The sequence below is a fragment of the Lytechinus variegatus genome, chromosome 18, assembly GCF_018143015.1.
Source record: "Lytechinus variegatus isolate NC3 chromosome 18, Lvar_3.0, whole genome shotgun sequence".
Classification (NCBI taxonomy): domain Eukaryota; kingdom Metazoa; phylum Echinodermata; class Echinoidea; order Temnopleuroida; family Toxopneustidae; genus Lytechinus; species Lytechinus variegatus.
Genome location: NC_054757.1, coordinates 17,329,903 through 17,353,344, shown reverse-complemented (window position 1 = coordinate 17,353,344; position 23,442 = coordinate 17,329,903). Strand labels below are relative to the sequence as shown.

General features: G+C 35.9%; 1 protein-coding gene across 5 annotated transcripts in view; it reads left to right on the top strand.

Moving 5' to 3' along the window:
- Positions 1–252: 252 nt before the first annotated feature.
- LOC121432052 (cGMP-dependent protein kinase 1-like) overlaps positions 253–23,442 on the top strand; it is a 55,271-nt gene continuing 32,081 nt past the window's right edge. For 4 of the 5 annotated variants that reach the window (XM_041629878.1, XM_041629877.1, XM_041629875.1 and 1 more), the window contains exons 1-2: positions 253–1,417; positions 22,716–22,882. In XM_041629878.1, coding sequence (XP_041485812.1) covers positions 888–1,417; positions 22,716–22,882 — 697 coding nt within the window. In that variant the 5' untranslated portion in view covers positions 253–887. Of the gene's footprint in view, positions 1,418–16,150; positions 16,215–22,715; positions 22,883–23,442 lie in introns of those variants that run through there. The other variant, XM_041629879.1, reaches the window with a different exon arrangement.

The following is a 23,442-nucleotide window of genomic DNA, read 5'->3' as shown; positions in this document are numbered from 1 at the left end:
CGTCCCTTTTTGGGTATTTTTTATATTTCAATATTTATGACTATTTTCTAATATCCATGAATGAGTGTTTATCCTCAAATAGGTGCACTGAAGAAAAAACAGTTTTCGAGATAATACAATATCAGACAGGAAACTGTGCAGGATCTTCCCGTTAACCCATTTATGACCAATTTGTTTTCTTGAGTGGATCGGTATGTCAATAGAATTTGTAATATTTAACCTCGTTTTCTCTGCCTTTGTCTTTCCATGCAGATCTACAATAAAATCACTGACTGGATGTTTAGGCAGGAAGTTTGAGGTAGGACAGAGTCCAAAGTCCTTGTCTGAGGGTACATAGTCCATACACTTCAAGAGACTGAAGAAGCCTCTTTTATGGCCAGCAGATGAAGCGGTGACAAAGTATCCAACCCCAAAGAGGCACTTGAGATCGCTTCCAGTGATTTCTATTTCATATTGACATTCTTCTATCGCTGTTTATCTTTTTATGGATTTATTGAACTCAACGATCAAACGTAATTGATGTAAAGATACTCAGAAACCAAAAGGATACACGACTTCGGGATCGCAGACCACTATCTCGATATCTCAATCAAATTCTGACAACCTTTGTACCGATATAGATAACAATCGATCAATCTCTTGTCGTCTGCAAGGATCAGGGTGTGATTTTACGTACAGACGAAGCACGTGGAGTAACATTAAGCGTTGCCAAGCAACGCGCCAATATTACTCTTACAGGTGGACTCCGATCGCAATACTGATTATGAGAAGATTCGTTGCGCACGCACCGTGTTGATAGCTGCGAGCAATCACCCGTATCTTTTGCGTGCAGTGGCGTGTGCGATTTTTTTTTCTACCCCTTGTGCGCGCGCGTCAACGATATCATCATGCCTTTTTCGTTTCGAATCGGTAAAGACGGCAAGGCCGATCAGACTGCTAATCAACCGTCGGAAGAAGCAAACGAAATGGGAAATGGCGCGGGCCTGCATAGTAAGCAGGCGCGCTCGGACGCGGGAGGCGGTGGGGGCAATGGCGCCGCACCGCACAAGAACAACACGGGTTCGAATCTCAACCACAAGACCGCCCCGGGCACCCAGGAGGTGACGAAGCTCGAGATCCGGGTCCACGAGCTCCAGCTCCAGCTCAAGGAGTGCCATGAGGAGCTTGCGATACGGAGGGCTATGGTGGAGGAGCGGGATGATGAACTCGAGAGAGTCAGGGAGGAGGTTAATAAACTCAGGGCTGTGCTCAGCCAGAAGAATACAGGAGTTATTGACGGGTCTGGGGGTAAGAAACTCGCCGTTTTATTGGAGAATAAGAGGAACAAGAAACAGGGTGTGTCTGGTGAAAGTGGTGGTATGCAGACCAGCGTTCAAGTACAGGATACAGAACTCAAGAGACACCCGAAAGATTCCACGTAAGTTTTTATAACTTTTTCATGTTTTGTTATTTTTGTATATCATAACATTTATAACTAGTCAGGTCCAGATTTGAGAAAAGTAGACTGCCTTAGGCAAATCGTGTTAATGCTGAATTAAGAAGTGCTTTAACATAATTTGAGGGCGCTGAGTCCAAATTTGCTGTTTGCCAACATTGATTTTGATGTTAAAATCCTCAAATTGGCAAAAACAAAATGGCCGCCATTCTACACCCATTTTTACTCTATTCTGACCCCAAAAACTTGTAACAAAAATGTTTGTCAACGGTTTTTGGTACTATTTGATCTCAAAAATAACATACTAAAAATCCACCAAAATCCGTATCCGGGAAAGTGGTTATTTTCAAGATGGCGTCTAAGATGGCCGCCATTAACTGAAAATTAACACAACCGGCGCTTTATCTACCCTAGACACCTTTTCCGGTGCATAAATGAATGCAATGGTGGAAGGCGAAAAAAGGAAAGAGTGAACATAAGCACTCCAGGGTACCTGAAAATCCAAGATTGCGTAAAAATGGCTGTCATGGCCTAAAAATTCATAATTTATCTTTTACGTATTTTAGTGTCATTTATTTGGGTTGTATTCATTGGTGATTTAAAGGGTCAAGAAGTAACCGGGACAAGTTACAAGGACAGTCAACAGCCCACTATGTCCAAAAATCCAAGATGTCTTTCAAAATTGGAGTCTAAAATAGCTGTTGTTATCTAAAAACCCCCGAAACCGGCATATAGTTTGTTTTATACCTGCCTTGGGCATATGATGTTGGTGTCTAACCCATGGTTTAATGGGTCAAGAAATACGTTGGAACAAGTAAAAAGACTGTGGTCCTCCATGTCCAAAAATCCAGGATGGTTTGCAAAAATGGAGTATAATATGTCTGTCGTTAATTAAAAACCGACACAGTTTGTTTAATAACCGCCTGGAGAATATGATTTTGTAGTATAACGCATGGATTAAAAGGTCAAGTATTACATTGGGACAAGTTACAAGGACAGTTAGTTGTTCCATTATGTCCAAAAATCCATAATGGCTTCCAAAAATGGAGTCTATATAGGCCGTTCTCACCGAAAAACTGACATAGTTTGTTTAGTATCAGCCCGGGGTATATGATTTTCGTGTTAAACCCATGGTTTAAAGGGTCAAGTGATAAATAAGGACAAGTTACAAGGACAGTCAGAGATCCAGCTATGTCCAAGAATCCAAAAAGTCTTCCAAAATTGGGGGTCTAAAATGGCTATTGTTACCTAAAAACTGTCATAGTTTGTTTGATATCCGCCTGGGGTATATGATTATGTTGTCTAACCCTTGGTTTAAATGGTCAAGTAATACATAAGGATAAGTTACAAGGGCAATCAATGGTCATGTAGGTCTAAAAATCCAAGATCGCTTCCAATTAAGGAGACTAAAATGGCTGCTGATACTCAAAAATTGACATAATCTATTTAAAATCCATTTGGGAAATATGATGTTGCTGTCTACACTATGGTTTCAAGGGTTGAATAATACTTTTGGATTAGTTACAATGGTATGAAGCGGTCCATTTTGCCTATTATTTAAAGTTGGCTTTCAAAGTGAGTCTTAAAAGACTTCCATCAGCTAAACATAGTCATAATTAGGTGAACAAAATCTACACTACATGTATTGTGGTTTGAAGGCTGAAATAATAAATCGGAACTAATAAAAAAGATGGTCAGTTTCATTTTTGTCGTAAAAAAGTCCAAAGCGACTTCTAAAATTGCGTGAAAATGACTGCTGTCCTCTCATCATGAAACCATAGGATAGCCCTGAGCACAAAAATGACATGTCTTGAAGTACTTATCAGTGAATTATGGAAATTTTTAGGTGAAAGTGTACCTTATTTTTTAAAGTTTTTTTTTATGTTTACTTATTGGTGCACCACCACCTAATTATTCACTAATTCTTGTAAAACATATTTTCATGAGTCTTAGAAACAGAGACACCAAAACAGTGGCACTAGATGGGATATGAAGTATTGTCATTTTTGTAATAATGGTGGCCAATTTGAATGTAATTTTGGGAGCGTTCTTCAATCTTTTGACAAAATGGACATTTTTCTTCACATATATATCGACCCTTGAAATCACGAGAAAGGCCCCAAAATGTTCTTACATTGTAGGTAGATAGTATATGAACTTTGCAGCCAGATGTTTAAGAAATAGCAACTATTTTTTGAGCCATCATTATTTTGGGGGGGGGGGAAACTGCACCACTGACAAACCTTGAAATTTTTCCAATGTAATTTTCCCCTTTGGAATCATGATTTTTTATATGTTTTATTTTATTCTCGGTAGACCCCAAAGTTATTTCTACCAGGTGGATATTATATGAATTTGGACCATTTCAAAGTTACAACGTCCATTAGACGCCATTTTGGAAGGTAATCTTGGATTCTCTGACAGACTCACTGACTTTCTTGTAAACATGACCTGATTCATTATTTGCCTTGAAGCTTTTTGATTATTTTGATTTTGAGGATTTACTTCATTTTTGGAGTTGATGGTACAACGACTGCCGTTGTGGACGCTATGTTAGATTTCCAGGTAACCTTGACAACGTTTTGTAACTATAACCTGTGTCAATAGACTTTGTTTAATCCTAACATGCCTATAAGTTTCATGAAATAAACATCTAAACCCTAAAAGTTATGAAATTTCAAAAACTTAACCTCGGTTAAAACTTGATTTTGACTTCGCCGCCGCCGTCGGAAAAGCGGCGTCCATGTCTTGCTTCTGCTATGCAGGCGAGGAAAAAAATGGCGGACACGTTAAAGATATCCAATGTGAATATGCCAGCATCGCCCCAAATTATCAAACATTTTGCCATATTATTTATCAAATCAGCAGCTGTGAATCATGGCAGCCATCTTGGAATTAAAGATGGCTGACGAATCAATCGGACACATTATGTTTGCAACCCTGGGTATAAAAAATAACGCATAGATCCCAATTTTTTAAATATAATCACCCATAAAAATCGTTTAATATGGGAAACTGCATTAAAAATGCCGCCATTTTGTTTTTTGCCGATTTGAGGATGAAAACGTCGGAATCAAGTTTGGCAAACAGCATTTTTGGGTTCAGCACCCCTGAATTACCTTAAAACAATTGATAAATCAGCATTAACACAAAATGCCTAAAGCACTTTTTCTAAGCACATTTTCTAAAATCTGGACCTGACTAAACTCTTGTTCAGTATATTATGCAACAATATATGCTCGATGTGTCTTTGTTTCGGTTTATTGTTATTTCTTATGTTTGTTTTCCTTCGTGGCATGTTTCTTTCTTAGAAAGAGATCTTCTAGAATGACATCTCGCTTGTGTATTTACCTATTTTTGTTTATTGTATTACTGTTTTTTGTGTTCTTGATAGAATAATAAACTGGGTATTATGGAAGACCACAAATTTGGTGATGATTATTATGTTCCAATCTTAAAAAATAAATGATCATCCTACATGTATACACAAAATGAGTTGCAGCTATGAAAAATGTAACTTTATTATTCTGTGGAAGCGTCGTGGGGTAGCGGTTCTGACTCTCGCCTTGTATCATCAGAGGGTCATGTGTTCGAATCCCACCGCGGCCTAGCATCCGGTGGGATGCGAAAGCCTAGTATGCATAGCAGTTGAGCCGGAACTCTTGCTGGAATGCTCCTCAGTGAGTGGAGAAAGTGCATACACTATGTGTGGGCATGCAAGCATCAATGATTGGGTTAATAATAATAATATAAAGTGCTTAGAGACAAGGCGTCGTTCCGGTGTATCAGGCGCAATATAAAAGCGGAATATTAGTATTATTGCCCTTATCATTTTCTCGTGAGATGATCAATTAGAAATATTTGTATTTTATAACGAATTATCCGTAAAACTACAAATGTATAAACGTTGGTAATATTTTTGGTATTATATTTCTTAGAGGTCCAATTCGTCATAACAACCCTATTGTAATAATTAAAAACGTAAACATCAATTAATTGAAAAAAACGTATAAACAATAATGATCAATTTGTTGCCGACAGTCGAAGTGCAACATTTTAAATAACATAACTTGTTAAATCAGTGCCGAAAATCCACCATCTTCTTGTTACTGATGATTAAAATTACTTTATTGATGTATCATTTTGTATCATATTAATCTATGGAAGTTAAGTATAAGAATAAAACCGATGGTCTATATACCGTTGAAATCCCACACAAAATATTCATAAATGTTGGCCATTGAAATAGCTCTATTGAAATAATGAAAAGTGATCCCTTCTCTTGACATTTAAACGATCATAAAATAAGAACCGGTGATCCCTTCTCTTGACATTTAAACAATCATAAAATAAGAACCGATGATCCCTTCTCTTGACATTTAAACAATCATAAAATAAGAACCGATGATCTATCAGCTTCAGACCATGAAGAAAATATAACTTTACTGATCATGGAAATTGCTTTATTGAAATCTCAATTTTGGTCTGAAATTAATGGAAATCGTAGAATCAGTACTGATGGCTAATCAATCGCATTCGATGCGAAACGCAATGAATGGCTTATTTCCGCGCGACCTTCTATAGGCCGCTTTTGAATTCGAAAGAAATGACTTGTATTGTTGGTTCATGATATATATTGAAATGTACATGGGCGTCTGTAACAACGAGCATAAAGCGTAATGAGAACGGCCTCTATCAGTATGTCTCCTCTCATATAAGAGTGTTTGCTCCCCCTCCGGTGGGGGGGGGATGCACATTCGTAAGTGACCTTGATATACAGTTTTATAATATCCATCTTTATATGATAGGCCTATATTTAGGTAGGGATACTAATGTACCAAGACATCCAAGGGGCGTAGATAAATTTGAATCATTAAAAAAAAGCAACATTTTTTTTTGAATTTTAATGAATGCGCAATCAACAGCTCAACACATAGCATATCTTAATACAGCGAATATATTCCCTCAAGCAGTGTGAGTATATATCAATGCATTACACACGCTACGATTGGTATCGTACTAAACCATGATGCGTGCAATAAGGTCCAATATAAAGAAAATGAATAACAGGACCCCCTTCTTTTATAAAGCAATTACACTATAACTTTATTGATTTATACATGTGTTAAGCAAAACAAGATTGCGTAATACCTGCAGTAATAGTTTATACATACACTGTTACCAAATACAAACAGATCTGTTGGTTTACAATCAATAAACCAATAACCAATGCCTATACTATATATAATACAGTATACAAAACTATTTTGAATGTCGGAGGAGTTATACATCAATTTAGTACATCATTGTATTTCTGTTATCGTTTTTAAATGAACAATGGCATATGAGTGTTGTCATTACTACCCTTGGGCATTTTTTCGTTAAATTCATTTTTCCCTGGAATCGAGCGTATGCACTAGACTAATTTATTGCTATAGCATAATTTGAGGACGGAGTGCCACATCTGTTAGATACAGACTGAGGTTTTTAATCACACATTTTTCTTAATGTTCAGAACTCGGTGGAATAACAAACAAAAAAGGCAGCAACATAACTCATGTTGTAATCAGTATGACATATAGTGTAGTTTAGATGCTCAGAACTCGCTTATAATAGGACTCTGTGAATACGCACTGCTAATTAGCCGATCGATGCAGCCTGTTATGGCCTCAAATTCGCTGTTTTCCCTCCACATTTTACCCTTCCTCGCTTCTGGATATAGGTACAGGTAGTCTCAAGTGATGTGTGAAATATTTTAATGGATGGGAAATGTTTTAGACGACGATGAACATAATGAAATATTCTTCAAGCGTGAATCCGAAAACCGCATTGATTCGTGGGAGTCGTAATGAGTGACATTCTGTGCTCAACTAACAACTAATATACAGTAAAATACAGAAAAAAGAGATATGAAATATATAAGAAATATATGTTTACCATTAAATGACAGCTTATATAAACCAGTATTACATAAATAATGAATTATGTACAAACAGTTGATAAAATGTATATCAGACGGTCAGTAACTTATAACAACCAGTGAATGGTAATTCATATCAAATAGTTAATGGTAACTTATATTAAACAGTACTTATTACACGAAGCAGTGAAATTGAAGCTTATACAGCGGAACCTATAGTTAATGGCCACCCAAGGCAAGCACAAAATGTGACCTTTATAGACAGGTTCTTATACACACAATTCGTATTCGATGGAATCGGTTTTAGAGGTCACTATAAGCAGGTGACTGCTATAGAGAGGTTCTTATACACATAATTTTCTTCATGTGAATCAGTTTTAGTGGTCACTATAGGCAGGTGGCTGCTATATGGGCAGGTGGGTGCTATAGACAGGATCTTATACACAATCTGCCTCCATGGGAAGCAGTTTAATTGGCATTTATATAGGCAATTGGCTGCTATAGACAAGATCTTATTCACACAATATTCTATAGGAATCTGTTTTAGTTGTCACTATAGGCAGGTGGCTGCTATAGACAGGTTCTTATACACACAATCTGCCAACATGGGAATCTGTTTCAGTGGTTAATATAGGCAGGTGGCTGTTGTAGACAGGTGCCACTGACACAGGTTGGACCATATATATCAATCACTGAACGACACCTTTTATTGATAGAGACTTAAAATCATGTGGCAATCATTGAAATGGTGATTATAATGTGTAGTTTGGATCGTTATATTATATCTGACACTTAATTTAATAGTTATTGAGATAATTGGTGAAATAATTAACGCATACTACTTTTGATATTGTAGAGCTTTTCGGGTAATAAATTTGTCTCAAATGCAATTATATTTTAAGCACATGTATATATTCTAATGATGATAATGCTTTCGTGTACAAAATAATGAATTTCCCTGAGATAATTCATGTATTTTCAGGTTATAACCGGTTCTTTTATAATTCGATTATAGTCGAAAAACAACAGTTTCGTGACTCTAGAGTTTGGGTTGTTGGGTGATTCATGAAAATTATCAGATAATTCTTAGAAAACAGTAAAATATTAGACCTCTACAAAACCGCAGTAATTCCGAACGAAACAAAGAGAAATATGTAGATATAGAACTATCTAACACTTGAGTCATGACGTCACAATTTTCTTATCAAATTATGAGGTGACCAACATTGTAAAATATGCACTAACAACGAGAAAGACAAACAACGATAGTATAAGTGTTACATGGGTCAGCGATAAGCAAGGTATTTTTGTCTCCCCTCGCTATTTGGATATGTCGTGTGATTTTAGTCAGTGGGGTATATTAATTTCCGTTCATTGTCTAAAAATCAGCTGAAATATCAATGTTTGATGTCACAAAGGAAGTATAAACGATGGACAATCCATGAATCCAACATGTGTTAGTAATACACACGATAATTTGCAGGGATAGCTAGTGTTCTTTCAAGGGGGGGGGGGGTGCAAAGTGGAACATATAGGGTGCTCTCCGCTGAAAATGATTGTAATATTAAAATAGCCACTTTATCAGAAGGTAGGAAGGACATATTTAAAAGGAGAAAGGGGCATTACAATAATGATACATCAATGATAATAACGATTGTAATCTTGTTATTCATCAGGCGTTTAAGTACGTAACTAAGCGCTTACATATTTATCATGTATAATGTAAGTAAATTATGTTGCATATGGGAATAGGGAACTTGCCAACATTTAAAGAGGTATTTTGGGAGTGCTTAAACATCGGTGTTCACTTTGCCGGCTTATTTTCAATTGCCAATCCAATCCGCCCAAATACCAACTCGTCTATTATCAGTTGGTCTACCATCAGTTCGTTCATTATCCACATGGTCCTATTTGCCATTTCACCCACTCACCATTTCGTGTAATATAACCAGACCGTCCAATAGCCATTTAGTCCATATACCATTTGGTCTACTTCGCCTAAGTATTAATTGGGCGAAATGAATGAAAAGATAACGAGTATTAGAACGACTGGTTATGAGACGAAATGATAACAGACGAATGGATGATTAGATGAAGTGATTATTGGACCGACTGGTTGTTAGGCAAAATGTTGATGGATGGACTGACATTAGACACAATGAAGGTACGTAAACCATGTGATGAGTGGACGAGTCGAGTTGGCAATAGACGAATTTGCGATTTACTACCTTGCCTGTCAGGGAAAACGTGGGAATTAGTAAAAGCTTATATTTTTTCTCTCAAAATATATCAGCAAAGTAAGTTCAAGCATTATTAAGTAAGGGTTCTTATACACATACCACTATTTTTTTCCAAGTAGAGAAGTTGCAGGTACGTAGTTCTATCATTACTTTTTATCACGTTTAATGTTACAAAGGTGTTTTCTCTTTTTGTTAAGGATTTTCTACAGCATTTAATGTGCTTCCCTGAAGGACACGGGTCTGATATCGATTTTCCTCCCGGCGTGCAACCTTATACTTTATTATCTTTCATGTAAAAGACTTGAATTGAAATAATTGGTTCGAGGGGGGGGGGCATCATGGACATGCTTTGGAGTATGTTCGCGTCACGTTTTTTTGCCACATCACTTCGCAATAAAAGAATAGAGGGACGTGCCTCCGTCCGTTCGCATCCGTTTTGTCCTGTCCAGAAAAAAGTTGTTTGTATGGGTGTGGTAGTCCTCGTGTAAAGGGGAACGAGGCTGATTTGTTTTAGGATTTATTTCCAATTGGTCCAATGCCAATTCGTCTAATTGCCAACTCGTCTACTATCATTTGGTCTATCATCAGTTCGTCCACTATCCACATGGTTTAATTGCCATTTCGTCCACTCACCATTTCGTCTAATAAGCAGTTGGTCCAATAGCCATTTAGTCCATAAGTGTTAACTGGGCGAAATTAATGGATACAAAAATGGGTATTAGACCAACTGGTTATTAGACGAAATGGCCATAGACGAACTGGTGATTAGACGAAGTGATGATTGGACCAAATGATTATTGGACCCAGTGGTTGCTAGGCGAAATGACATTAGACTAAATGAATCATGTGATGAGTGAACGAGTTGGCAAGAGATGAATTGGCAGTTTAGCTGTTTTAGCGCTTAAGCATTAGTTTCATGATCGTGGTCAAAAATTGTAGAAAAATGTCAAGACTTGAGGAAATATGATACGAGTAGATTACCCGATTTATGTGGCAACAGGAATGAACAAAATACTGGGGTCAGCTTTCAGTTTAATTGACTAATTGGTGGAAATATAAAATTGTTCAAATTGATTATAATGTAGTAGTATTGGTAGTTGTAGGCTAGCCAGTTAAAGTCATATTTAGAATATTTTGTTGGAAATCGACGTCACCAAGTCATGGTAGTGAAAGTAGCCGTAGCAACAGTAGTATTAGTAGTAATAATAGTGGAAGTAGTGCAGTATTGATAGGGAGAGTAGTAGTATAAATATTATTATCATTATTATTGTATCATCATCATCATCATCATCATCATTATTAGTTGTAGTAGAAGTAATAGTAGAAGTAGTACAAGTAGTAGTAGTAGTAGTAGTAGTAGTAGTAGTAGTAGTAGTAGTAGTAGTAGTAGTAGTAGTAGTAGTAGTAGCAGTAGTAGTAGTAGTAGTAGTAGTAGTTGTAATAGTAGTAGTAATAGTTGTTGTTGTAGTGAATTATATAATCATGATAATGATAGGAATGATAATAATTATCATGGACATGGTGAAGGTATAGATGCCTCAGTTAAGATTACTATTACTACTACTGATATTGATAATAATGCTACTAATAATAACGATAGTGATAAAGATAATGAAAATCATAATGATGGTAACATTGATAATCATAATGCAGAGTACTGAACAAGAACGTTTCGCAGTTTGTTGGTACCGAGTATCAAACCTTGCAACTCTCGTTCCCGCACAGTATAACCTCTTGACCTGACATAATGCACCGTTTGCAAAAGACGAGTCTTCAACTCTCTTTACTATATTAAAGAATTTGTTTACTTTTTTTAATCACTATCACCTTACTACGCTCACTTACAACTCACTCATTCTAATTAGGATGTCGACATTAAAGACTTTCGTGCATGACCAACGCAGTGACAGCTTCAACAGGGGATGATAAATGTCACGTAAGGTCTAATGATGATGAAGTTTTGCTCTATTTACGCCCTTTCATACATGTAATTTAGAGAGTTTCCGTACAAGAAGCGCTAAGTCCAATTCTGATAAGAACCGAAATATAATAATTCTTAACTGTACTAAATATGACATGCTCAATCTAATAATGATGAAGTCTTACTCTATTAACGCCCTTCCGTATAGATAGAGAGTTTCCTTCCAAAAGGCGCTAAATCCAATTATGACAAAACGGAGTTATGCTTATACTTGACTCTGATATTATAATGATGATAAACTTTTGCTATATTATAGCTTGGGAGTTTCCTCCCGAAAGGTACTAAATCTAATTATGATAAAAACTGAGTTATGACATTTTTCAACTTTAATAGTTATGAAATGTTCAGTCTAATGATGATGAAGTTTTGTTCTATTAATGCCCTTCAATAATAGCGCGAGAGGTTGCTTCCAAACGGCGCTAAATCCGATTCTGGTAAAAACCGAGTTATGATATACGTACAGTTTAATGATGATAAACTTTTCCTTATTATCATTAATGCTCTTCCATGTAGCTAGGTAATTTGCTTAAAAGGTGTTAAATACAATTCTGATAAAAACGGAGTCACAATCCTTCTTGACAATGAGAAACCGTCACTGTATAGACTCTTGGCGGAAAGGGTGACAAGGTCCTTTTAAGCAATGGCGTTTTCTACCCTTTCAAAACACACTCTCACACTTTGGCCCTTTACTTTATATTTACCACCTTTCCTTCCTTAACTTTTTACCGTTCATGCTTAAAACGAAAAAAAAAATTGACGTTATACTTGCGAGCATCAAAGAAAAACAGTCATATTATAATGCGCTTTTTTTGTAAAAGCCGGTACGACATGTGTAAAACAAAATTATGCAGGTAACCTCATGATAGGATAACATGTATTAAACCTTTCTTTGAAATTCTATATCTAAATGAAGGTCACATACTAGTAAATGTTAGGTACACTCTTAATTACAAGGATTAAAAAATTAATCCATTACGGCTTTGAAAAGTGACCAGTCGATGATGGATTTAAGATTAATATATAAAGATTTAAATGCTAATAAATTTTGATTTAAAAATCAATCTACATTTAACTTACATTTAACTCTTTAATGATTGATTTTAAATCATAATATCGACTGGTCACTCTTCACATTTATTTTAAATCCCCTTTTTTAGAGTGTATTCACGATTACATACTCCATGGAACTTACGGTTTCCTCTCCAGTTTTAATATAATTCAAATTCATCACTTATTTGGCGAAATCTTAGGGCTCTATAAAAAGAAATCAATTAGGTAGAATAGCTATACCAATTTAATATCAAAGAGTTCCCTGATAATATTTGAGCTATGATGAATGCATTGTTATAGGTGTACATATTCATCTCGCCAAGCTTTATATGGTATACATTTTTGGGCAATGGTTTTGGACTATGAGAAGATCTTACAATCAGTTTGAATCGCATTTTCAGATAGCTGAGATTGTTTTTAATAGTTTCCTGGGACTGGCTAAACAGTTGGCTATTCAAATAATGGTTTGGACCTCTAGATGAAATCTATGCATTGGCCATTAGTACCTCCTTTTGTTTGAGCAAGTTATGCCGCTCCATGCATTAATCGAAATCTACGAAAGTACATTGTTTATGATTATGAATATTGCGCACATCCCATGTAAGATGAGAATTAGTCCGCTAACATTGGGTAAATATTTAGTCTTGTAATATTTTCTATACGTCACGATAATTATCGGCATAATAGGCACAGAAAGGAAGTCATTATTGGGAACAGAGTGAACTTAAATACACACGGGGGGGGGGGGTAGTGAGAGCAGTCATTCTATAGAAATGATATCCTCATAAATAGCGAAGAGGTTTACGCAGGCCATGCTCAAAGATTGACCCAAACATACCGAGGGAATATTACAAAAATGTGCGAACAACATCCTGCAATATCAGACTAAGTATTCCGTCATCATCAACTCGGTCGCTTCGTTCTCTCGTGCATTGTACTTTCGAATATGATTTGCCAACAAAATACTTCGTATATTCTTAAAAATAGGGGAGGTATTGGGTGTCCATTTTACTTTTCTAGGAAAAGGGTATATTCTGCCTATTCTATGTTTGTGTTGTGTTACATGACCATGTTAAAGTAGTGGTAATGATAATCATTTATTATATTCATTTAAACAGACATCGACCATTGTTTTTTTTCCTAGACAAACCTTTGAGATCCTAAATAGGCAAATTCGCGTTTTCAATGCCTTAATTTAAGAATCGATTAATTCAAGATCGATAAAATCTCGATTAATAATCTGATGAACCAATTTTGAAGACTCTGAATATTGAGTTTCTGTCATCATCAGTCGTTCTGCTTCGTAAGATGCCTACAGTGGCTCCACGGAGATCTGATCTGGTGTATTTTATTCATTGAAACAGCAATAATGGATCAACCTAAAACAATGGATCGTTAATGCGGACTTATATAGGTGAGGCATGTGCCCGCGCATACCGGCTTGAATAATCCGAAATGCGAGCCTTTTAAAATGTCACGGACCCCCTTTAATCAACTGTAGAATTGACATCTGCTAGATTTATTCGAGTATTACATGATCCGCCGCACCGAGTATACCCTTTCTGATGTTTTCGAGGTCCTTTCGTTGATATGAAAATACACCATATTGAAATGCATGATTTAATATATTTACTTAGTGAGGTATTTTTTTCTGTTTGATTTTAGATTGAGTGATTTTGAGAATAATAGAAACGATAGTAACGATGAGGGAGAAGATGGTGATAATGGTGATGATGATGGCGATGATTGTAATGGTGATGGTGGTGGTGATGATGATGATGGTGATGGTGATGATGATGATGATGGTGATGATGATGATGATGGTGATGATGGTGGTGGTGTTATGATATTGACGATGGTGATAATGATGATGATGATGGTGATGATGATGATGGTGGTGGTGATGATGATGATGATGATGGTAATGGTGATGATGGTGGTGGTGTTATGATATTGACGATGGTGATAATGATGATGATGATGATGATTATGGTTTGGTGGTGAAGATGTTGATAGTGGTGGTGATGATGATGATGATTATGTTGTTGTTGTTGGTGGTGTTAATATGATGATGGCGGTGGTAGTGATGGCGGCGATGGTAGTGGTGATGATAAAGTCAGTTTTTGTTAATGTATTATCAATAACCATGTTTTTCTGCCTTTGAATACTAACAAGCGGCAAGGGAATAGAAAGCAGACGCGTTCTCGACAGATAATGAGTGGTATATTTATATTTTTTTCCTTTCTACTATTTTCGTCTTTGCATGTGTGTTAATTAACACGTTTGCGAGCATGTTGGGGGAATGAGATTATTGCAAAATGAACTGTGGAGACGTAACTGAAGCGTTTTTCACACTCTAAAAAAGGTATACCCAATATTAGGTAAGATGGGAACATGCATGTTGGTTAGATAAAAAGATACCAAATATTTTGTGAATTTTACGCTATTTTGCGTTGAAATTTACCCTTAAAAATGCATTTTGCCCCATATGGGGTAAAAAAAAAATACCCAGCAAACATGCCTGTTCCCTTTATACCCAATTTTTGGTAAAAATTTACTCAATGAGTGCATAATATTAGAAAAACGTATATAAATCCGGTTTACAACTACTGTGTCCACCATCGTATTATTCACGTGAAATTCGATTGAAAACTATCTTTCATCATTATACAGTGTGTTTAGCGTATATAGAGAACACATACGTGACTGTTTTCATCATGTTTGTAAATATTTGTATGAAATTCGAAAAAAAGAGAAAAGGGAGAATATAATCAAAGGGGATTATGAAACCAGAGGCTTGGTAGTGTACCCAACTATACATTCAGCTAGGGATATTCAATTAAAACCCCTTTTCGCTTGTTTATTCCTCTTGCTGTACAACATACCCCTGCACTGCCCGGTCTGGCTCCTTTTTTTTCATTTTCCAGAGTTATTCCTTTTCACACCATGTTTCGACTAAGATGCATATACATTATACGGCGGAGTGTAATATACCTCGAGCGATGCGAAGCATTTCAATTGAATTTCAATGATTGCATGCATAAGTGTATGAGTATTTGCCAACGCTGTGCGCAATCATGTATATTATAAACCTTATGTACAGCTGCCAAGTACTGAAGTGATCTAAGTCCTTTTAAACGTTGACAATTCGACTTAACATGATAGTCAACTCCTCAAAAAGAAGAAGAACAAAAACTCTCCAGTCATACGGTAAAAGGATATCGATTCCTTTCCGAGGAGCTCGGGTATTTAGGGGGAAATGCTTATAGTCGAAGGACGGGGAAATCGATTTTGTGTTTAGATACATCGTAATTCTCAAAACATCATGATCCGCTCAGGTGAAATTGATAGTACTTGCCGTAATTTATTGGAAAATAAACAATGAAATAAACAATGAAATGAAAAGGGGAGGTGGGAAAAGGAATGGCTTGGATCGGGAACGATTTTCCGTTTTTACAAAACTAACTGTTGCTCATTTGAAAGCCAGAGTCGAAATCAACATCACCTGTCGACAGGGGATGATTATATAGAATATTGACTAAAGAAAGAATACATAATGGTGTGCGGCAGTATCCAGAAGATAATTCGGTGAGTGATGTTGTATACATAATGGTATCAGCAATTCTTAAATCTTAATTAGCAAGTGCACCCATTGCAATTCCGGATTGGAAATCGCTGGCAGTTTTATTACAAGTAATTCCAAAGATAACATAAATGAAGTAAATTCAAAATAGAAAGAAGGCAATCGTGATTGTATCTACATGTTCTACGATTTCTTTTTTAAGTAGACAGGTAATAAGATGACACTTGGTTTTGTATCGTATTTTACCCTCTTAAGAAGGTGATTGATGTAGGAGTATCTCAATTGCATTATGCGGGTATTATAGATTTACAAGGCCTGGGCAACTCCTATTTCAACTCTTTTTACTTAATTCTTATTTTCGTTCATTTTCAAGAATACCTCAAACTAACTTGTGAATGTACTTGAGTAGTGTTAGGTATGACGGTGTGTGAGGGTGTTTGTGTGTGTGTGATGTTATGGGTGTGTAGCATAATTATACATATATATATATATATATATATTTCTGTGGTGTGTAATGGTTAGGCGTTGGACGCTAACTTATGGGGATTGGTCAACAGTACCACAGTAAATTCATTTTGTATGATTATCTTAACGACACGACCATGTTTAAAATCTGCATGCGCGATGTGGAAATATGAATTTTACATTTTTAGAACTTAAGGTATTTTAGGAATTTCAGGAAAAGAAGTGGTAAAGAACCTGTTTGGAAGTCGTTCTCATGTCATTCTTCCGAATGCATTGAGAATACCGCGAGTTACGCCTGCGAGATGTCACACGTTCGAACATCTCAGAACATTGTTCTGCCGAAGGACTTAACGTGTTCTTCCGGATCAAAAGGCGTTAGTACGAATTCTATAGGAAAGTTGGCTCCTACTTCTAGTTTTGACAAATTTCAGAATTCGTATGAACGGGGAGATTCGTACGAACATTTCCTTTGTGTCTTAAGTTTGTTAAACGATCCTTTTAACGTTAATTGCACATTAATTAAGCACCATGCTACATTATTATTGAAATCGAAGAATTGTCATCCCCATTCTAGGGGAAGGATAAATTTTGGAAACAACATCACCCCCCCCCCCCCCATCGTGACCATCTCATTTGACTCCCCACCTTATAAACCGCGATATCGCCAACACGTATACCTACAGTGATATTGTCAGGTATATTTGCGTATAATAGTCATACTGTAAGTATCTGATTTTCCATTCCATTTGCTGCCTTTTGCATGTGTGACATTGTCAGAATCTGCCTACATTTATTTCAAAAGTGAGCGTAGTATTTTGCACAATAAATCATAATCGGATTAAGCGCGCTAATAACGGTGAGCTCTCACGGCGCCGGCCGAAATGAGAAGCATTTTGTAGGAAAGAAATAAACAAAACTAATCTAAACAACCTTACACCGTCGGTGCTTTGCACAACACAATTAATGTATTTATATAACTTGTGCTTTTTGTTGATTAGATTTACTTTTTCATTTTCATTTCCTATTTTTTAATTTGCCTATAGTTCGAAATGTGATGAATATGACTTGCGGTTCTTATGAAGCAGCTGTTTCCCGCAAATTGGGTTTACTTTTGTCTACATTACATTACAGCACATTCTCCATACCAATGAATTCTCTAGTGCCTGCATTATTTATACACATGGTGATGTTGGAGGAAATAATTGCAAAAAACAATGCCATCGATCACATTCATCTCTCACAAGTTTTCAAATCAATCAATCAGTTTAAATCTAGCCAATATATATATATCATTATACTTTATTATTTATACACTCTAAAAAACGTTTTTGAGTAAAATGGGAACATGCATGTTGGTATGGTAATAAGATACCAAATAATTTATAAATCTTACGCGATGTTGCGTTGAGATTTACCCTTAAAACATTCATTTAGCCCAATGTGGGGTAAACAAAAATACCCAGTAAACATGCCTGTTCTCTTTCTACCCAATATTGGATACAATTTTACTAGTGTTTTTAGAGTGTTTTTAGAATTTTACTAGTGTTTTTAGAGTGTTTTTAGAATTTTACTAGTGTTTTTAGAGTGTTTTTAGAATTTTACTAGTGTTTTTAGAATTTTACTAGTGTTTTTAGAGTGTATATACAGTTTCATGAAGTAGATATGCAATCAATTTGTAGATTTACAATTAATTGCAGGGCTGCTGAATTGATTGTTGGACTTAAAAATGTACTTGTGATTGATCGTAAATAGTCGTGCAAACACTTAAGAATAACTTAGTTCACAGCAAAGTAGTGAATGGGTCTTACATAATGCAACACTTGTTTTACATCTACTCTAGATCGATATTCATGACATCGGCGAGTAAAAGTCCGTGTACGTTATATAAATTAGGGTGTATTAGTTTCCTAATAGAGTCAGCGATGACTTGAATAAGTATTAGGGAGTGCGGATGGCATTGAGATACAGGGGTATTCACAAACAGTAACTGCTAATGAGACTTTAATCAGCATTTACCTATTTGTAATTGCGTTTGTATAATGCATGGTATAATGCATCGTCATGGTTGTGAAGTTATAACATCGAACGAACGCAACTTACTCTTTCTGTCACCAGATAATATACAATCTGTTTTGGTGATATTACAAACAAATACGAAGGTGATATATGAATGCAAAATAGAGATATTAAGATAAACAATACATAAATAGAATGAAGAACACACAACAAGAAATGTTAAGACAAAGACGTGTCAAGCCGGCCAAATAAAAATGTGTGAAACCGAAAATGTAACTGTAAAACGGTAAAACAGAGAAAAGGGGAGGTGGAGAAAGAGAAGAGAGAGAGGGAGAGAGGGGGGGGGGGCGGGAGGGAGGTGGGGGTGGGGGAGCGGTAAAGAGAGAGAGAGAGATATATATATATATTATACGTAAAGCTTTTCTGAAACCAAAGACGTTTTCAAGGAAATCCCGGAGAGATTTTTCAACCTCATTCGTTCACTTTTTATCATACAAAGAATATCGCATCACCGTATGAATAAGTAGCAACCGATACCGCAAAGTGCCTACATAAGTTGCGGACTCCTGTCAAAGACGTTCTATTATCCACTTTGTCATCTTCTATTCCCGATATCCTTCAAAGAATAGACTTTTATTCTAGTTTAAAGAAATGAATTTCAGAGAGAGAGTTCGACAGAATTTACATAACACGTTAGAGCCGATTACCAACTTTGTTTCACGTTGATTTGACTGTATAAAATATTGAGCTGCACCGGGAAGTGTGGGACTCGACATGCAGTCCAAAAAAATCATTATTTAGTGTTTTAAAATATTTTAAAAGTTTAAAAGTGACTGGAAATACCTTCCCGATTTTATTCAATGTACTACATGTGTTACAATTAGACCCCCAGGGAAAAATAAATGATTTTTCAGTCACAGATTATCTTCAATAATCATGAATACACACGCTCACTCACGTGCGTACAGCGCGTATAACCACTCAAGTTATGACATACATTTTTTTTTTTATTTTGTATTCTATTTTGATTTGTTTATTTGAACCAGTCGACGCAAACTTTGTGTGTACTTTGACATTAAAAGAATTTCAATCAATTCTTCTAGATCTATATGATATGATAATTTTTTCCTTTTTAGAGCACCTACACGAATTTCAAAACAACTCGACTAAAAACAAAATCCCGTAGAAATATATTGCTATTGCCTGAAAAATTGTGTATTAAGTCAGTGGTATACTACATGTGTTACTACATTGTATAGGAGGTTGGAGTTGGGAATTTCAATAGGATTGGATGACTCCAGGCCGTACTGTATTGTGAGATTCGAGAATGATATACATCTAATATTGTTTCTTCGTCATGCGTTATGATTCTAATGTTGATAATTCATATTTGTTTCTCATTTGCCATTGCCATGAATTTTCAATTTATTAAGGCTCCTTGTTTGCATTATCTTTGTGCTAATCAATGTGATGATCACACGCGTTTGCAACGTGCTCCACCCAATAGCGGCAACCACTACACAGACGCTTTTTGGAACGTTGAGAATCTATTGTCACAAGCCCTTCGTGACAAAGCAGCCTTTGTCGAAAATCGGTGAATCAAAATAGCAATGTCGTCCAGGGGAGCGTTTCATCAATATTTTCATCCGACAAATTGTGAGATCTGACATCTTTCCATGATTTTGATTGGCTGAGTGGCACTGATAGATAGATTTACAATGTTATAGAATCCGTTACACTTGTAATTGCGAAGACTCGCTATTGAAGTAAAGGGCTGTTATTATTATTATTGTTATTATTATTGTTGTTATTATTATTGTTGTTATTATTATTATTGTTATTATTATTGTTGTATTACTATTATTAACATTATTATTGTAATTACTATAATTACTATTGTATTCACCATCATCATCATTTTGATTATTCATTTATACATTTATTTTCTTCCTTTTTTTGGGGGGGGGTGTATGCCAGTGCTCCTGCTACTTCTACTTTTCATGTAATGTTTCCTCTATGAACATACAATCATTTTTCGGAATTATAATGATAGTTTTATGAAGAATTTCAGTAATTTTCAAGGTAACCAGTACTTTAATCAATATCACTTGGTGGAATTGCGAACAAAAACCCCAGTAAAGTTGGTCAAGACAGCGATAAAAATAAGAACGTGACCAACCGATGCCAACAGTCAAACATAAAACAATCGTTAATACTGCTACTTCTTAAACTACATTCGCTGTTTGTACACAGCACTTGTTGAATTCATGACAAGACCTAATACCCCTTACATCGCGGACGTCTTGGCGAGTCATGATAATACACACAGGATGACAAATCCACTACGTATTTGCACTCATGGTTTGTAAATTGGAACATGCTTTTTGATAACGAAATGAACACTTACACGCAGTGCGTACTATAACCACCCTCTCGGCGAATCCTCTTCTTCTTAATGAGACACACTCCTCCCGTTGCCTAGCAACCGCATCCACCGTTGATGACAGTGTCAATAGCGGCATCATAGCCACGTTGTACCCCTTAGCAACGGTAGAGCGTGGTTATTAAAGCATAAAGGGTTAATGTCATCCAGTTAGGCGCTGTCACACTGTGCCGTGTTTAGATAATGTCCGCCTCGGTCTAAATATTCACTTTACAGACGATGTTTGATGGGTCGAATTTCAACTTTGAAATGTCTAAAATTCAAAATGGCAAGTGTCACTTGTCAATGTCGTAATGTGTCTATTCACTAGCCGCAGAGCAACTGTTTTAGAAAGTTCAAATAACGAATACGCTTTCGTTTTGCAGTGTTTTGAGAACGTTGTCGTTAGATGACAGAGGCATAATGAGCCAAACATTGAGGGGATTCAACATGGCGTTTGGGGCAAAATATAAAACAGAAAAAGTCGCAACCGAGCGAAAAATAACATCTGGAAGGGAAATCAAAATTGGTGATAGGCTATGAGTTGATGTTCAGAAAACAGTAATAATGATGATCAAATTGTAGTAATCTCTTCTAAACATCGTCCTTTCCCCTCTTTTCTTTGTCATTTTTTTTGGCTTGATCGTGACAATTTTGACCCAAAGCCCACGAACTAAACCCTTAAAAATGGTTTGGAAATCTGATCGACAATTCCTCCTCGGTTTTAGTAGATATTAATGTGTTATTGATACCAACGAAAAGAGCATTTAATCCTCTTTAAAATGATACCCCACATGATATGATTATGGTTCACATGGAGGTGCAGTGTCTTGAAATGTGGGTCAAGGTCAAAATTCAAAAGTTGCAAAGATAATTAAATGACGTTTTGAATGATATCAAATGTGGGTCAAGGTCAAAATTCAAAAGTTGCAAAGATAATTAAATGAGGTTTTGAATGATATCAAAGATGCATTGTGTAAAATTTTGAGTTGGGAGAAATTGATGGCTAAACTCAGATTTCCAAACTTTTTTGAGGAGTTTATACTCGCCAGCGTTTAGATGTATGGCATTGTGTGACAGGGACTATGTTTGTCGATAGCTATGTACAATGTACGAGCGCAATCCCGACTGATCAACTATCAAATAAATAAACGCCTACAAGCGGAATGTAAAGCAATGACCATATAAGATCGATGATTGACTTACATTCCAAATTACTGCGTTGACAAATAGTTTGGGTTGTCTTGCGTGAAACCTGCGTGAATATCGTTGCAAAATGCGTGGTGATGTTTAATATGATGATTTATTCGAAAATGATGGAGGGTGGGGGGGGGGGGGGGTTGCTACAGTTACACGTGATCGGTGGAAATATTGTTCCGTCTTAGTTTCGTGGTTTTGTGTCCCCTTTGATACTTTTTGCTCGTGTAAATGATTGTGCCTTTATATAATTCTTGTTTGTTTATTTTTTGTCTCACGTGTTTTTTATGTCTGCTGATGAATGGTCTGACGCGGTCACCATGTCCCAAACTCTTCAGGCTTTTCTACTGTGGTTTTTATAGGGATCATTTGAATCTATTTCCCCCTTTTCTTCTTGATTTTACAGTGCCAAACAGCTGATACGAGATGCGATCCTCCTCAATGACTTCACAAAGAATTTCGACATCTCCCAGACCCGTGAAATAGTGGATTGTATGTTCCCGATCAGTTATAAGAAGGGAGAGATAGTCATCAATGAGGGTGACACAGGGGCTCATTTTTACGTTGGGGCAGGTGAGTCGAAGAAATACATTTGTATATTCAATTGTAAATATGTTTCTGTTTATCGAATGGATTAAGTAAATATTGAACTGAATTGATTTGAATTGTATTAATATCATTATTTTGACGTGTTAGGTATCTATTCATTCATTTTTTTTAAATTTTATTTTCTATTATTAAATGTTTATTATTTTGTTTATTTATTTGTTTATATTTTTGATTTTCTATTTTATTTTCATACACTTCTTTATTAATACATTCATGTATTTGTTCATGTCTTGTTCAACTATTTATTTAGTTATTCACATATTATTTGCAAATGTCATTGTTATTCTACTATTTTATTTTGTTCTGTCGGAAATGAACATAAATTAATTTGAACCTGATTTGAATTTAACTTATTCATGCATTTCTAAATTCATTCATCCATTCATTAATCATGAAATTATGTATTCATTTGTGTATATATATCATTCTGTTTATTTGTTTACTTGTTTTGATCCTCTCATTATTATTCAGTTAATTGATACATTTATTAATTGATTAACATATTTATGTTCATTCATTTACCT